Below are 17,960 nucleotides of genomic sequence, written 5' to 3'. Positions count from 1 at the left end.
AGGAATAAAAGATCATTTTTGGGAAAATAATTCAAGAGACTACGGTGAACAAAACTAAATCTGTCTATTGCTCCATCCATCCATTCTCTGTAATTTTGTTCAAATTACACGCATAAACACAAGGGACATTTTGGAAGTCCCCCATATATTCTTATTATTTTTACAATATGTTTTTTATTGTCTGACTCAATGTATCAATTTTCAGGAAAAGAGAAAACTTCATGAATAATTGGAACTGCATGGTCATAGGCAACCACAGTGTATCCTTCTGGAGGTTTAAAAAAAAAAAAAAATGGGTTCAGGTTTTAATAATCAGATCAGCTCAAATCAAACCGTGAACTGCCTTTTGCTTTACATTTAAATAGATTACGAGGTGCTTATATTATTTCATGCATCTTTTTAAAATTGTGGCTTTAGATTTGTTTTTTTGTAATATTACAACTATTAAGTCACTATCACTATAAAGTGCCTTTGGCGAGGTGGCAGAATAATGAAATTTGAAGTGGACAAGCACTTGCAAATAAGTCTCTGAAAATATTTTTCATTCATTTCATACCATTTTTTTCCATGGGATGTGATTTGGCATGGTTTATTTTTTTTTTTTTTAACTCTTTTTTTTTTTTTTTTTTTTTTTTTTGTCCGGAGCAAGTTTTTTGATAAAGCAAGTCATTTCAATCATGTGTAATACATTTTCATAATCACACTGAATATTTTTCAAGTGTCCCTGAAAATGCCATCCACCCTGCCATTATGGGGTAACTGCCACTTTAAGAAAAGCTCAGAGGTTTTTAGTAACATTATTACCTGTATTATTATTATAATTATTTTAATGTTCCTCATGTCTATATAGTGTATGGGTGGATGGATGGATACAATAGGTTGATAAGTACTTTATTAATCCCATTGGGGAAATTCAGACATCTTGCACCTCACAGTCAATGAATAGACTGTTGGATGAAAACCTTTCAGAAATTCGAAATACATTTGTTAAACAGTGCACAGTCCGCTTGTTGAGCATAGTAAAAAAATAAGCAAATAAATGTGGGAGCTTGACCAATATGTATTTCTAACAGTCTAACATCTACTGTACTTAAGAAAAGCAATAAGAAAATAAATTGAAAACGAGATTTTGGGGGGAGTGAAATGGGCCAACTTCCAAATGTTTATTTACTCTATTATGTTTGTCTTCTCTATCCTTTACATTAATAATTCCAAATATGTAAAATGATTTATTACATTATTGCTCCTGGTGTACACATACCCACACACTCAAAAAAATATGCACTGGCTTCAAGCATCAATGTGATAATATACGCAAACAACAAGCAAGCCAATTTTAAATATGAAAACACACACACACACGCACGCACGCACACACACACACAGGCAGGTGGTCCCAGGCCATGAGCACCGATGAGGAAGATGTTGGCCGACATGCCCCGAAAGAAAGAATTTGCTGTTATCCTTCATCACACCTACCTGTTTTCTTCACACATGGCTTCCTCCTCCTCTTCCTCTTTTCTGGGGCACTACGAGACGCCTTCACCCCCACCACCTGCCCCTCCCGCCCCCGTCTCCTCCATCCATCTCTCCTCGGTCGCCGGCTCACATTGTCATCGTCTTCCCACCTGCAAACACACAAACAAACGTCCCTCCTTCATCCGTCCTCAAACCAAAAAAGAAAAAAAAACAAAGCCCTCCACTTCGCCTCCGCATGCCCTCCCCTTCGCCCCGTGCCATCCTCCTCCTTCCCCCCTTGTGCCATCAGTGCTGTCCAGCTTTTCACTTGCAATTAGCTTTGCGGCCCTTCGCACTCGTCAACTGTCGTGAGTTTAGCACCCAGTCATGAGGGGCTTTGACAGATCAAGCTAAGGCACCCTGACACCACTGGTGTGAAAGAAGATTCTAATTCCGGATAATTAGCTGACGAGAGCATGGTAAGGGGTTGGGGTGGGGGGTGGGGGGGCAGTGACGCGTATGCGTGTGTGTGCGTGCGTGTAGCGGTGGCGGTGGGGGGCAGCTGAGGCAAAGTGGCACAGTGCGCTAAGCACTTTTTGTCAGCTCGGCGTCGATCCCCGTTCTCTCTTGTTGTCAGTCTTCTGGATTTCAATCCATCTTCATTCGGCAACTGACCTCAGTCAGTGGAATCGTACAAGAGTTTTAGAAGAAAATCACAGAAAGATGAGCACCACATGAAAACACTTCATAGAATAAATAAAATCAAATGCAGAGGAAATTATGTAATTAGGGTCCCCACACCAAATATATTCGGAACTGGAAGTGACAAGATGTGCAACTGCATGGTGCTCTAACCACACTCCTAGTCCGTAAACAAAAACAGTGCTGCTCAACCGCTGGTTAGCATAGGTCATGGCTAGCCAAATGTTAAAAAAATAAACTAAAATCTTTACCAGTCTATATGTTGACTTTAACAGGGGAGGGATATTGAACAGTAAAAAAAAAAAAAAATGTTGTTATTAAAATGGGAAGTACAAAGTCTATTGCATTGAGTTCTGATCCGATCACGTGGGGCCGCTCACATAATTTTCAGATAATCGGTATTGAGTGAAAAAGATCAGATTACGTTTGTATGAGTGTGAATTTTAAAGTCAGGAATGGATATTACCAAACGGAGTAGCAGTAGCTTAATTTTATATCACACAATGCAACAAAGAAAAGATGCGCAGCCGACTTCAAATCGAGTGCTGGGATTCCAAAAATGCTTGTCGTTTATTCTAACTGCAAGATCGTCTTCAATTCAAACCTGTTATTTCATGAATACACGCAAAGATTTTGCAAGTGAAGATTCAAATGTCCAAAAATCTTATCTTAAGACACAATCTCTTAAAAGTTTGCATTAGGCAGCAGAGTGTGAGTTGTCAAACACTCAACACACACACATACGGCCTCTGCGTGTCGACAGTGTGGAAAATCTTAATCGCGTCATTAACACAACATAAAGCAGGCTCGGCCTTTAGAAGACGGGACACGCCCCGTCAGCACAAAGATCGTCATCGTGCAAACACACAATGATGAAAAGAAACGGACGCCGAGGGCAGGTGCAACTCGAAAGCAAAATTAAAGCGCTCATCAGAAACTATAGTCCGCGCTGCGGTTTAGGGTGTGAAACACATCGCGTGTTATGTATGCTTTTGTGCGTGTATGTTAAAGCCAGGGCAAACACCTTTCTAATGGCCAAGTCGCCAGCACCTGCGCTGACACAAAAGACGCAAATACAGCATATATTTACACATTTGTCTGACCTGCTGATACACGTTACCATCCAGACTTTTACTTTTAAATCTTAACATCATTGGCATGTTTACACACCGTTATTCTGTACATGTGAGCTCCATTTTTTTTTTTTCTATTACAGCGGTACCTTCATTTATGATTGCCCCATGTTAAGAGTTTTTCATGTTACATGCCATCACCTGGTGCTTCTTCTTGCAAGCCAAATTTTAAGTCAGCAAGGGGTTCAGATCTGATCAAGACCGGGACGAAATTACCATTAGGCAAACGCAGGCAGTTTAATCCAAACTCTGATCGGTTTAAAGAAATGTTGTCCGTGTAAACCTAGCCAAAGAGAGCCAGAAACCCGCTCGATGCAGCAGCACCGCTGTCAGTGTCAGCCGAGGAGGATGCGCCAAAGACTGAATCAAAAAAAAAGGAATTAAATGTTGATAAATGTTCTTATCAATTACAGCATAAGCGTTGGTTCACTTGCTAAACGACAATCCTCGAGAATTTTAAGGGCTTTATCTGGTTTCCATTTCATGAGTTTGCACGGGTGTAGAGTACAACAAAATCGGCCTCATTTTTCTGGCTAAAAAGCACGTCGCCACGGCGACAGTGTTTGACATCATTAAAAGCTTTGAAACATTCAGCTCAATACCAAAATTCAAGCGCCTGCAGTCTGGGATCCGCTGCAAATTTTTATGCACGTCTGACACCGCGATGCGTTGGTGCTATACAGTGGCGTGTGCAAACACAATGCGTCTCGAGACTTGCGCTTATGTACAGTATGTTGCCAAATGCGTGCTCTCACACTGACACATGGATACATACAGTAGATGATTGTGCAGACGTGCAGATATAAAAGCACACACACACACACACACACACACAGACTGCCAGGGAGCCTGGTTGTCTTGGAGGTAGTCTTGACTTAATGTGGTCTTAATGCAGTGTGACACTTGTGATGTCACATTCTTTGCACCACCGGCTGCGTTGTTAATGGCCATTAGAGGCTTTAGAGAAGCTCTGATTGGTGCGGTGGCACAATGTGACCCAGTGTGTGTGAGCGTGTTTGTTCCGCGTACGCAGTGGCAACTACTGTACGTGTTGGTTCCAATGGCGACGCCACCAATTGAATGCCCAACTGTCTCGTTTCTAAAATCTCATCCAAAAATGTAAGCCCGCCTCACATGACCGGCTCGCGGAACCCTCCGCCATCACCCAGCCCGAACTCTCACCATATCAACACATTTAGCCGGTTAACCATCCATGCCCGTCTACATATCATCAGGCTGTGACCCCGAGAGTTAAGCCCGGCGCCGGGCCCCCCGCGTGTGTGGGGAGTGAGCCCATCCAACCATGGCCAAGGTGGGCCCCAGCCAGTGGCATGAGCCAGACACAACGGGCAGGAGCGATGGTTTTGAAATGATATCTATTACTGTTAGTGACAGCGGTCCCGCAACGGCCGCCTTGACGCTGCCGCGGACTGACAAGCTGAGCAGAGTGACGCTGATGGCGGCGGGCACAAATCACAATCGCTTTACTGCATCGGCGCCGCCGCGCTCTCCCTTAACCTCGGCCCTGAACCTTTGCTCTCCCCAAAAAACTTCAAACTCACAGAGGTGGGAAGGAGGGAAGACGGCGGGAAGTACGGGAAAAGTGAGGGAGGCTAAATAGAAGCCAACAGCCAACCAAGTCTGTGCTACAGGGACATGTTGTTAGCCTAGTAGCATAATTGCCTAAATCATTTTTAACATAATGTCACAATTAGAGATACCAGTATGAGTATTCACTCTTTGAGTACTCACTAATACCGGGTCCCAATACCTCAAGTACTTTTGATATGTAAGATTTCTTTTAACACATTGACAACAAATTGTGAACTAAGACCTTTATTTCTGAAACAAATGATGATTCGCCCATGTGTAAAACTGCCGCATTGTAGCGCCAACTAGTGCCAAGGAGGACTTACTCAATGTCTGTTTTTTCTTGCCTTGAAGTGGAAATCAACTCAAACATATTTTTTTTTCAAGAATATGTTCCCAGAAAGGCCCACTAGTTGAAACACGGCATTCTGATTAATAGTGCGTTCGTGCAATATGAGTTAAGCAGCAAAATCCACCCCTTTTCAGCCATCTCCGGGGGCAGCCATTTTGTCACTTCTGTCGACTGAAAATGACATCACAACTACCCAGGGCTCAAGAGACGACCGATCACAGCTCACCTGTTTTCTAAAGCTGAGCCGTGATTGGTCATTACCTGAGCCCTGGGTAGTTGTGATGTCATTTTCAGTCGCCAGAAGTGACAAAATGGCTACCCCTTGAGATGGCTAAAAACGTGTGGATTAACTCTTATTCCACAAACGCAATATTTATCAGAATGCCTTGTTTCAACTAGTGGGCTTGCATAGAACGTATTCTTGAAAAAAAATAGGTTTGGGTTGATTTCCCCCCTTTTAAGTATTGGTGGCTGGCATCGGCTGCCTCAAGATATCCAGTAACTTGAAATGAGGCCAGTATCTGCCCGATATGATACCTGGTATCGGTACTCGTCCATCCCTAGCCACAATATCAATTGAAAAAAAACACAATATTTGCTAAAAATTGTCGTGGGTGTTTCTTCATGTCTCTGTAAATTCTCAGTTATCCAGGTCATGGTATCCCGCAAAAGTCGAATCAAGACAACAGTACTCTTCTTGTTTGGTGAATTTAGGGCAGCCGTTAACGATTATTTGAATAATCTATAAATCTGATGATGATTATTTTTGATTATTCGATGAATTGGTCAAAAAGTCATGTTTTAATTTCAACGTTAACACTGTTGTGTGTACGAACAGCAGTTTGTTTGCATTAGACAGCACCGCCCCTTCAAAACAGGCTAGTTTCAGATAGACGAAAAAAAGTGCGCCGTAATACTTGATCAGTTTAAACGGTGAATAAAAGCATACGTCTCCTTTCAACATCAACCCTTTGTTTGACAAAAAAAAAATCGGTGCTATCCATTGTTGTTCTGGTGGTGACGTACTTTAAAAACTGCAACGCTAAATATTTTGAGGCCTGTTTTCAAATGTTTGCCAAACAAGAGCGTTTATTAATTTTCATTTTCAAATGGATTCACTCTGGTCTCGTCTCACACGTGACGAAACGAGGATATACCGTAAGGCTCGGCTTTCCGTGCAGGAGAAAAGAAAACAAGACTGCAAGATTTCTTCTTGAGAATGAGAGCGAAGTTCCTCATATGTTGAGAAGGAACCGCGCCGCTGCAGAGAAACTGCTTAATCCCGGATGTGTTGACATTTCTAGCCTTTGGAATACTGCTCATTTCCACCTAGAACTGAAAACATCTTACAGTGCAGGAAATTAAGGCTGATCCCGTCTAATACGTGGCATTAACTTTACATATCCGCTCAGGAATCCATTTGAAAACTTTGCAATTATTGGGCAAAAAAGTCATGTTTTACACAACCCTGGATAGTAGGATAAAGAGCTAGACAAATGCGATATTGCTTCTTGGTGCAAAAGTCCTTCACTGCGAGTTGAAACTAACATGAGCCCAAAATTTGGAGGGTTTTAATAGAAAAAAATAATGCACTTCCACTAACTAGAAAAAAACATTATGCAATAATGAAATCACAGTTAAAGAACCAAAACTGAAAATGAACTGAAAACTTAAATGAAAGCATGAAACTCAAGATAAAATCCCAACATTAAAGCAGCATAAATGGAAAAGATAAAACAAAACACAGAAATGATAAGAAATGAATGTGTAAACAAGAAATAATATTTGTGATAAATGAAAACGCAGTGAGCAACGCTTTCCGGCCACATTTAAATGTTCCAACAGTTTGAGCAGATCTTTGGCCTTCAGGAAATGTGCTCGACAGTTGAGATGCATACAAATAGAATGCTGTTTCACATTTGTTTGGTTCTGGTTCTGGAAACACTCAAAAAGCCTGTACCCGACAACCTGAGGGGACCGGAAACCTCACAGGGAAATTGAATATATTTATGTCATTCAGAGCCAAGATTTCATATTCTATTACTACTGGAAGTGACTCAGTAGGATTTTCTAACATTAGTAATTTTTCATAGAGGATAAAGAATATATGCAAGTGTTTATAGTTCTGTTTAAGTGTGTTACATCATTTTTTTGTGCGTAAATATCTGTTGCTTCAAAAACTACTACTATAGATACGACACTCTTAAAACTTCTAGGTTAAAAGTAACCCAAATTGGGTGAAGTAACGAACACAGTACTCGGTCCAAAAGTGGCTGAGCCACTGCTGGGTTATGGATACCCAGAAAACTGGGATGAGGATTTGGCCCAGCATGTTGGGTCAAGATTTTGATCCAAGAACTAATTGTAGCTGTTAGCATGACCATGTCAATGGTATCTTCCATTATGTGTTAGCATTCAGCTAGTTGGGCAGTTTCAGGACAAGGTTGTTCACTTGTTTTAAATGCGCAACACGCAATTGTTTGAAGTCACCCAAAAATATTACAAAAATACGTATAGTGAAAACAGTTTTTGACCTTGCCCAAAAAAATCTGGGAATATGCAAATTCAGGGTTATTGGCCTCCTTGATATTAATAACAAATAATAATAATAATTAGAGATACGAGTAAACTTTTCTGGGTGAATTGTTTTTATCGTATTCCAAATCTGCCCTCGTTTTTTTCTATATCACATCAGGTTTTCATAATAAAGTCATATGTAATATAGTAATTAAATTTAGTAATAATGAATTGAGAGTTTGGTTCCTCTACTGGTGGATTTTTTTCTCTGAAACATTACAATGCATGATAAAATGTGTTGCGCAAGCTTTTATAGATCAAAACAAAGAATGACAATATCTCAAAAACGTGATGTGCTTAAAAAAAATATATATATATTTTTGAAATCAGCATCAAAAATACCTTTAGGGAAACAAAATTAGCTGTTAACCAGTGTTATCAGTGTTGTGACTATTGACCCTGAAAAAAAACGTCTATCACTAGATTTGTTCACTATTTGCCAAACGCCACAAACTGTCTTCCGTATTGCGTATAGAGAACACATATCTTACACACACTGACACACCGCCAGAGATGAAGACGATGGTGTGTGTGTGTGCCAAATAAACACACTTGCAAGCATGGAAGCACCAGCAACACACAACTCGTCAGAGGGAGAAAGGAGAGGTAGTGGCGCCCGTTGAGCTGAAAGGCCTCTGGCCACCATGCCAGCACGATCTCTTCAGCACTTTGGGACCCCCCGTCGCTTGCTGCATCCTCGCCTCTCCCGCCGCCCCGCCCCCCGCTACCCGCGTTTATTTCTGTCAGCTTCCATATTCTCGTCTTCACAGCGCGTTTGTCCCTTCTCGCAAGACATTTCTAGTCCGTGCAGAGAGGCGCGGGCACCCCCGGTAAGATGGTAAACAGGCACACCAGCTTCTGCGGGGCGGGCTCCGCGGTGGCACTCGGGGCCCGGGGACACGTCGGGTTCAGACGCTCTCCTTATCTTTATTCTCTACAGGGACGATCAGCGGGGCTGTTAGGGCCCTGGTGTGACACCGCCTGTCCCAAGCGATACGCCAACACGGGCACCCGGCGCTCACCCCCGCAGTCGTACGGCCTCCATATGCACACATCACTACAATGAGGGTCCTTCAGTGAAGGCCCCGGCTTTCCTGATATCTGCGATATTATCTGGAAAGATTTTTGCCAGTGGAGAGCAACAAAAGGTCAGAGGCACATTTGCTGATGGTGACCATGATAAACACAACGGGCCACAGCAGGACGACCGGGTAACAGTTGTCATGGAACAGAGCGCACAATTCTTTCCACTGTCCCAGGAGTGATGTAATTTAATTGAGATTAATAAAACATCTTTTATAAGGACAAGGCCGTGTGGGGAAATGTGAAATAGCTTTTCATTGATGTTGCTTTTTACTGCTATTCTTTATATTTATGTTCTTTGGAAGAACAAGGAGGATATAATCTCCATACAGGGTCCCTACTATAAATTGATTATGTATCAGGGGTGAGCATGCCTCCACAAAAGACGATTCGATATGGTTTTGTATATGTTAGGTGCGAAACGATTCGAGGACGATTCGGTTCGGTTCGACCCAGTGAGATTACGATTGGATTCGATATAGTATGGCTCAGTTCCATAACGTATGATGCAATTGCTTTTTTGTTGTTATTTTACACACATCTGAATGAATTTGTCAAGACTGCATATGTGCCAATTCCTTCTAAGATATTTCTCTCCAATAAAAGACGATTCGATACGTATCGTGATACATTTCAAAGTGGAACGATTCAATTTGGTTCGATTCGATGCACTCCTACCTTTTAAATCAAAAATTGTTTTTTGTTACACTCCTATTATATATATATATATATATATATATATATATATATATATATATATATATATATATATATATATATATACATATATGTATATATATGAATTCAAATGCACCAATACTGGTGAAAGGAACCAACACACACAATTTTCCCACTGTCCTTGCACGACAAGCGTTACACAGCGCCATCAATAGTAACATAATAATCACAATAATTAATCTCATATCTAAACCTATTTGATCTTATCCACCCCCCGTCTTCCCGGTCGATGGTATATTCCAGTCTAAGCCTGACTTCCTGCCGTCTGCGCAGCATGCTGATGGTCCTCTGACGGACAATGTGGAGCCAGCCGTTGCATCTATCTGCACTCTAATGAGATCAGCAGGAGGGGCCGAGCGGGGCGGGGAGATGGGGTGGGGGGCTCAATGATAGCAGACATTCTTGTAGCTTCTCTAGACACATGCTAGTGGGGGTAAAGGCTACATGTAGTCCATTATGACCCAGCCCACTGTGCGTGTATCTTAGCACAAGTCATTTAGACTACATAAGGCAATGAAGGAAAACATACAACTCAATGTGACGCACTGTCTGTGTTCATGTGTTTTTTTGCTTTGGTCGTCACAGACAAATATTAAAAGTTGAAAGCATAAGGGAGTTTGTTTGTGTTAAATTAAAGTGTACTTTCAAGGGCTTATGTCATAATTTTGTGCTGGCTTTGTTTCTCCGCGTTGTAATGACTTTGTACATTCAGGTTACAGGTGTCTAGGGCGAGGGTAAGTCCTGATTTGTACATACACGATGTACTCTGACCTCCCACAACATTTGGTACACCTGCACAATCTAATCCAACAGAAAATATGTACTGCCTTGCCGTAACATTGACCCGGCTTGCGCGTTTTTCAAGATACGAGCCGTTGTTGGGCAAATTTTTTGCTTGGATTGGTTATTGCCACCCCAGGGTGAATAACAATTTGTGTATTGAAAACAATCATATAGCATTAGGTCAGTCAGTTTAGCTTAATGCTAACACATAATGGGAAAAGACAGCACTGGTGTCTCAGTGTTCACACCCTTTAAGAAACAGATGTTTGAATGCAAATGATGAAGCTGCACATCAACAGATATGATAATACAAACAGGCATGTATTCTTTATCATCGGTGAAGAGCAACTAATATTAAGGAGACACTGTGGCAGTCTACGTGTATATGCGTGTGTCTATATTTTACTGCCCCCAAAGTGGCCAAGGCGCACCTGTCACAAGGAGCAGCACATTTCCTGTTTAACGAAAGGGAAAAAAAGACATGGCTAAAACTGTTTCATTTTTTATATTTTCACAATTATTTTAACTTTTTATAGAGTACAATATTACAGAGTCCTATTTTTCTTATTGTGAAGCTTTTTTTTCTGGAAGGCTGGAAAAGTTCATGCACATGATTTGTTTTTGCGGGCCACAAAAAATGATGCGGCGGACCGGATTTGCCCCCCGGGCCTTGAGTTTGACACCTGTGATATAGTGCATATCAGTGTTTTGTGTTGTTTATGTCAGTTCTCATCACCAAAGTGCTTGTGTTGTGTTATCGAAAGATCACAGTTTAGGTTTGAATAAGCATTTTTTGTTAAGAGTCTGCAGCTGCAACATCTGACAAAAGAGCGGTCCTGACCAACAGCTGGGATCAAACAACTGCCTCCCGCGTTTTTTTGCCAAAACTTGCATCCCTACACTGTTTGACTACTGACTATATATTTGGATGGTGTGAGGTTTCCATCCCTCCATTTTAAACGATGTATTGACAACAAGACTACAATTAATCGTCTTAGTAAAGTATTAGCTCTTTTAAATTGCTGCAAAAATAGGCTATTTTTTTTTTCTGGTTTCTGACATTTTTTACACATTACAACATAAGATAAAGATACTGTCATTCAAATATGCGCCTCCCAAACAGCTTTTCTCTCTCTGTTGTAAAGTTAATCAAGCACTAAAGGACAAACTATTGTAAAATAATCAATTGTTCTGCCTGTAATTCACATCTTTATTGCTGTAAGCACAAGACCAAAGAAGAAGTTATTTTATTCATATATTTTTAAATTAATCATCCGATTAATCGATTAACTGAATTTTGTTCTGCCAAATATTAGAATTGGCACCAGGCCTCAAAAAAAAAAAGAAAAAATTATCAGTTGGATCATAGTATTGGCTTCAGTTTTGGATGGCATGTACAGAGAGTTCCATTCCTCCATTTTGACTTGCAGCAGAAGAGGCCTACCCCTGCTGACATTTGAAGTGGTTGCCAGTCAATCACGGGGCATTTGTGAACAGGACATTGGGTACGGAGTGATCACACACTTGCGGCATGAAAGCAACTTTATGTGAACCACTTCAAGGCCCTCATAGGATTTATTTACTGTTACAAGTAACTTGTAATACATTTTACATGTTACGTGCATTATATACGCACATTATGCTAAAATGTCTTTACTTCTATCTCTGTGAAATGATTTAATATACAATGTGCACCGCCGATGGGAGGCGAAAAAAAAAAACGCCATTTTGCGAGTCATTTGTCACATATTTGGATTTTTATTGCACGGATTTTAAATATAGTAAATACAGCTGCACAATCTAACGAGATTCAATAAAATCGTTTTGTTTGAAAGACACTATTTTGTTAATTTTAATAATTGAATCTCATGCAGTCGAACACATACTGTATATTGACTATGGACACATATAAACATGCAGCTACTAGCTATTGAAGTCACATACCTATTTGTTAATAACATTTGGGAATTGTTGGCTGTATTAAACAGAGAATGGAGCCGGGGGCGTTTCAAATTATTCTGTATTACTCCTGAAAAGACGTAAAGAGTAAAAGAAATGAAATTAGGCGAGTGTCCGTGTGGCACAAATGGACTGCGGTGATAAGTTCTTGTGACCTCCCCCGCCTCCTCCGTTGGGTCCTGAATGTGGACCGCCAAAGCCTCCCCACAGCCAGCATTTTCTGGCAGGTCATAAAAGATAATTGTGTTGCCTGGGCTTTTTAAGAGTTAGCCAACGAGTTGCTCCGGGGTGGTCAAAAGGGACGTATAGTGTGCGTGCGTGAGTGTGTGTGTGTGTGTGTGTGTGTGTTTACCACGACAGAGACAGGGAGACTCGAGCCAGCCACCCAGTCGGCTGCAGATAAGGCATCAATCTAAAGCACCTCTCCAATTTAGGCTGCGAAGGATGGGGAGGAGAGGACTGGCCTCTTTGAGGATTGAATGATGCTCTGTGCAATAGTTTGAATCTGGATTCACCTTTTCATCTCTGTGTGCGCATGATTCTGTGTGTGGCCGACATTGGCCAATCTGCAGGGAGCCGTTTCCCCAGCAGCCTCAACCCTGCTGTAACTTCACGAGGTGTGTGCGGAGCTCACAGCGCCGTGGACCAGGAGCTCATAATATGGAGCCAGAGGCCCTTTGCCTGCCTGCCCGCCAGCCCAGGCCACACAGGTACGCTGCACTGCTATGTGCGCCGCATGCGCACACGGGCACAAGTGGCGGAATTTGAGGGTGTGAGGGAGGGATAGGGGGGGGGCTGAGGAAATAAAATTTTACAGTATAGTAGTAGCTTAGAGGCAAGGGTTGCTGGAAAATCATACCCTTCATACACTGCTGCACAGGTGTCAAACCCAAGGCCCCGGGGCCAGAGCCGGCCGGCCACAAAATCGCGTACGGTCCACTAAAGAACGTTATTGCGCGTTGTCTTCACTTTTAATAACAATGAAAGATTACAAGCAATTTTTTTGGTACCATAACTATTTTAAGGCACTGGGATGGCTTGAGATATGTTGTTCAGATGATTTGGTTTTTTTGCTTTGACTTGCAAGGAAAAAAATTGAAGTCAACTGAATTCAGTGTAGTACTTTGTTATACTGCAATATGCTGGGCAGCGTTGTTGTTCCCACAGAGTAAAATAATATTTTGGTATATTGTAGTTTTTGTTTGAAGGTTTATAATTACGTCAACATCCATGCTAATTTCCGTTCGCCCATTTTTCTTAGAGGAAAACATGATTTGCTTGAAGATTTGGCTGACATTTAACTCTCTTTTGTTGTGCGCTTTTTATCTATGGTTCTGGAACATATCCACTGCGATAAACAGGGGTTCACTGCGGATCGTTACGAACGTCTTCTGGACCTTTTCCTCATATTAGCAGTACAAACATACTTTTGGACTGCATAAAACAAAAAAATGAAACAGGTGGAAAAAACACAATAAACAGCAAGTGTGTCAGGATCGACTGCTTCAAGTCTTGTTTTTTTATTTTTTTATTTGCTATACGTCTGAACTTGCCCATCTTGGTGTTCTTGTGTTGTGAGTGAGTCAGAAAGCGGCCCGTTATTAAATCACCGGGCTCTCCCGCTGGAGTGCGACTATCCCTCAGATCTATGGTAATACGCAGCCCGGGGTGCGGGACAATTACATTAGTAGCGGGCAGGGGCCGGGGCTGATAGCACTGCAGATAGTGCCGCTTCCTCACTACAATACCTCTCGGTGGACTGGCCCTATGCCGACACGGCCCCGCGTCGGATGCGGCTAATCAGCACAAATCGGAATACATATGTGCTCCCTATGCATGATGGGAAAGCACACGGGACAATAGTGTCATCGGGATTACAGGACAGTGACAGGGGCATTTGTCCTGATTCTGTAAGACTGTTTTTGACATTCAGGAATTTCCGACAGGTGGACGACATGACTCAAAACCGTTTAATCATTAGGAGTTGTTTGTTTATTCGACAAATTTTTAAATTGGGGGGGGAAAAAAAAATCGAAAGGTTCTCATCAAGTCTCCACTTCTGTTATTGTTGTAACCGTGACAACCAAGCCACAATGCGTCACCGCCCTTAACTAAGGGTTTGTACGAAAGAGAATGAGAGCCACACTGAAAAGGGGGAGGGAAGGGAGTTAAATTACAAGGAAAAAAAGTTGTAAATATACAAGAATAAAATCATACTGTTACAAAACAGCATTACATGAAAAAAATGGAAAGCTACAAGAATGCAATATAATTAATGTCATGGGAAACGTCATTGTTAGTGAAATTTATTACAACTGAAACATACTGTGACAAGATTTCTATTTGAAACATTTGTTTTCATGTTGGACTCAACCTATTCTGAGAACTAGATAGAAGGGGGTGAAGTCCATCTTTGACCTTATATCATGCAATTGAGAACAAGAATGAAGCAACACAGTCCTCTACTGCTTGATTTCTTCAAGCCGATCAAGTGCATGATCAAATTTTGTAATTTGCTAATTGATGATGACGACGCCCAATTTGAAAAAAAAATGTTAAAATCTCATCCCCACGTTTTTCGCCGAGTCCCCTACAAAGAGCTGGAGGCCAATTTCCTGTTTCTACTTCAACACTAAGCACCCTTGAGACAATATCCAACATAAATAACAGCCAGATGTATGACAATATTCATATCCTGATTATGAATATTATTAAAGCCCAAGTTAATACAACACAGATTTATTTGTATGCAAAAAAATAAAAAATAAAAAGAGCCAGGTTCAGAGTGTATATGCTGCTTCGCGCCACACTCAGCACACAGACGGGCACAGTTTACATTCAGGGAGTGAGCGAGAATAGGGCCGGGCTTTGGCTAAAGCCTGCGATGAAAGCCCACCACTCTTATTTTTATTGTCCAATCTCCAGCAGGCGAAGTGTTGTGGGAACTGGAGAGAGTTGTGTCTGCTGTTTGATCACACCATGGGAGTCTGACCTGTCACTAAGTGGTGGCAAACATGGCCCACACACGGCGCAGCTCGCGGCCACGCATGCGAATGCTCATGTGCGTACGTGTGTGCGTGCGTGCGTGTTTCCCACACACGGCGTCACATACCTCACCAAAGGAGGCAGGTCACAACATGTCAGAGTGTTGAGGATCCATAATGGCCATTTAGCCTTCAACAGCTAATATCAGCGCTGCTGATTTACAAGGAATCGGGATGTTTGCTCGGTGGCCTCGGGAGCCGCTTTCGTCAGACCTGTTTGACGCGAGCTGCGAGGGATGTCCAGCGAGGGATGTAAACACATATACAAAAGTGGAATCATAAACCAAATGGCAATATTTGAAACGCTTTTAGGCCGTTTCCGTTGCTTTCATACCGCATTTTGAACAGTAAAGCCGACGACTGCAATGAATTCGACACGGTAAATAATAGATAAGCCCGCTAGCATTTTACGTTCTTTCTTCATGGCATTTGAACAACTTTACATGTATATTATAATTAATGCTGTAATTGAACTGCCACGATTTGTCCATGACGATACAGCAAATCATCCTACCCTCTACCTGCACTTCAACAGACGTCGACTTAAAATTGGTGCGCTGGCCACAGAACTCTCTCCTCGGCACAGATTACGTGCACAACTGTCATGACGGCCTTTCAAATAATCCGAGGAGGAGGAGCACCCTCGACCTGAAAAACCTGTACACTGACCTCACTGGGGTGACGAGTTCCAAAAGTCTTCACAAATGGACACACCACAGACGGTCTCACCACCGTCTCAGTACTGCACGACTGCAGTTGGCAAGGGGTGCGTAGGGTGGCAAAACGGGATACAATTTGAGTAATTGCATATTCGTCCCTGTCCTTTGAAAAACATACATGTCCAATTTTGGAAATTCTGAATTTTTAAAAAATGTACAATATTGAGGGAAAAATTAGAAACCCAAACAACTGGACCGAACTGTCCTACTTGATGGGCGACCCGGGCATTGGGTTACCAGCTGCTGGAAGCCAGGAGGAATGACAGCGCACCCCGGGGAGCGACTCCAACTCCAAACGCCGTGACAAGTGACGACGGCAGCCAGCCTCGTGCATGTCGCCCGCCACCACGATGCCGCGGCAAAGCACCCTCAGCGGCAAGACAAGACGGAGATCACGCACCATGCTAGGCTAACAGCCACGATATGCTTCCGCCTGAGTCACGTCTGATTGCGGCTCGGCTCTGTGATCACTGCTGATAGGAGCGGTAGAGGCAGGCAAGATGAGTCGGAGATGTCAGATTGCATATAGGCAAGGAGTCGACGTGTCCCCTCGTAGCCGCCGAGGCAGACATCAAAACTTTGTTCATACCGGCTTTTAAAATTGTTTGGGATTTTTCATAATAGTTACTTTTTACGTAGACTTTTGCTTTTTCAATTCAGTTGTAATCCGTTTTTACAACATATTTGTAACTTTTTATTCCTTTTTATTATTTTCCAAAATGCTTTCTTTTAGTTTTGTTTTTATTGACAATTCCGGGTTCGTGTCAAAATGAATGGAAGATGCCGGCCTAGTCGGTGAAAGCAAACTCTCGGCTCATTGAAAAGCATTGAATTTTGTGTCGTTGTCATTTGATTTTTCAGGATTATTTTGATTTCAAATTGAGATGAAAGTAATAAAAATCGGACGTAATAGGTCTAACATTAGATGAATGTCCTTACTAACAGCCGAGAGGCAATTGGCGTAACGACCCAACGAAATGGCTAGATGTGGAGTAAGGGGGCCAGCGCATCTATGCCATTGACACACCAGGTCATTTTTTTACTACATCTATATAGATAATGATGCAAGCTGGTTAAAGCCTAAAATGTGGAGAAAGAGAACAGTACATTTCATCACACTCGAGAAGGATTCCTACCACTTAAGAATGCTCACTACAAAGCACTGCGGTCTTGGTTAGCTTCCATTCCAAAGCGTCCAGTTCCACTCTCTTCACTCCATTTACCCACTTTCCCCGACGTTCAGGATCCACACAGTAATATGGAATGATAATTTAGTTTCCATCAAGTTATGGTTGGACTATCCAACCGCACAACAACATCTTGGCATGATTCTCTGCGAGTTTTATATGCTAGTCACAGGCAAACGCAATACAAGACGTATAATATGTCTTTCACCGACTAAGGCGCGTTGCATCGTGAAATGTCCGGATGTTCAGAATCGGCAATTAGTTTAGATTTTTTTTTTTTTTTTAATGGGGTATTACTTGTCATGTGCAAGACAAAAACAAGTCACTAAGTATTGTGCAATAAAGTAAAGTAAATCATAATTCTCCAACAACTGTTTGAACCTTTTTCTTTCTGTATGGACATACAGCAATGCCGAAATAAATACATTTAAAATGAACAGCAAAAGCTCATGTATGAGCTATATTAATTGACAAAGTCAAAAAAGGACATTTTTGCTATAATTAGAGTTGAGTTACTTTCATAAAAAAATATAGTTTAGTTTTTTTTTTTTTAAAGCATATCCATTTTTATGTGACTTTACTACTTTTTCACTGTTAGTTTTAGCTATTTTATGAGTTTTCGTTGAATGTAATAA

General features: G+C 41.8%; 1 protein-coding gene across 1 annotated transcript in view; it reads right to left on the bottom strand.

Moving 5' to 3' along the window:
* LOC147135627 (uncharacterized) overlaps nucleotides 1-17,960 on the bottom strand; it is a 162,370-nt gene that overhangs the window by 84,184 nt on the left and 60,226 nt on the right. Inside the window, exon 4 of the mRNA XM_086053118.1 lies at nucleotides 1,480-1,628. Coding sequence (XP_085909244.1) covers nucleotides 1,480-1,628 — 149 coding nt within the window. The remainder of the gene's footprint in view (nucleotides 1-1,479; nucleotides 1,629-17,960) is intronic.

This window comes from Filicampus tigris, chromosome 15, assembly GCF_054856515.1.
Source record: "Filicampus tigris isolate MCC_2025a chromosome 15, RoL_Ftig_1.0, whole genome shotgun sequence".
Lineage (NCBI taxonomy): Eukaryota > Metazoa > Chordata > Actinopteri > Syngnathiformes > Syngnathidae > Filicampus > Filicampus tigris.
Note: the sequence above shows the minus strand (reverse complement) of the source record. Positions and strands in the feature narration are given on the sequence as shown.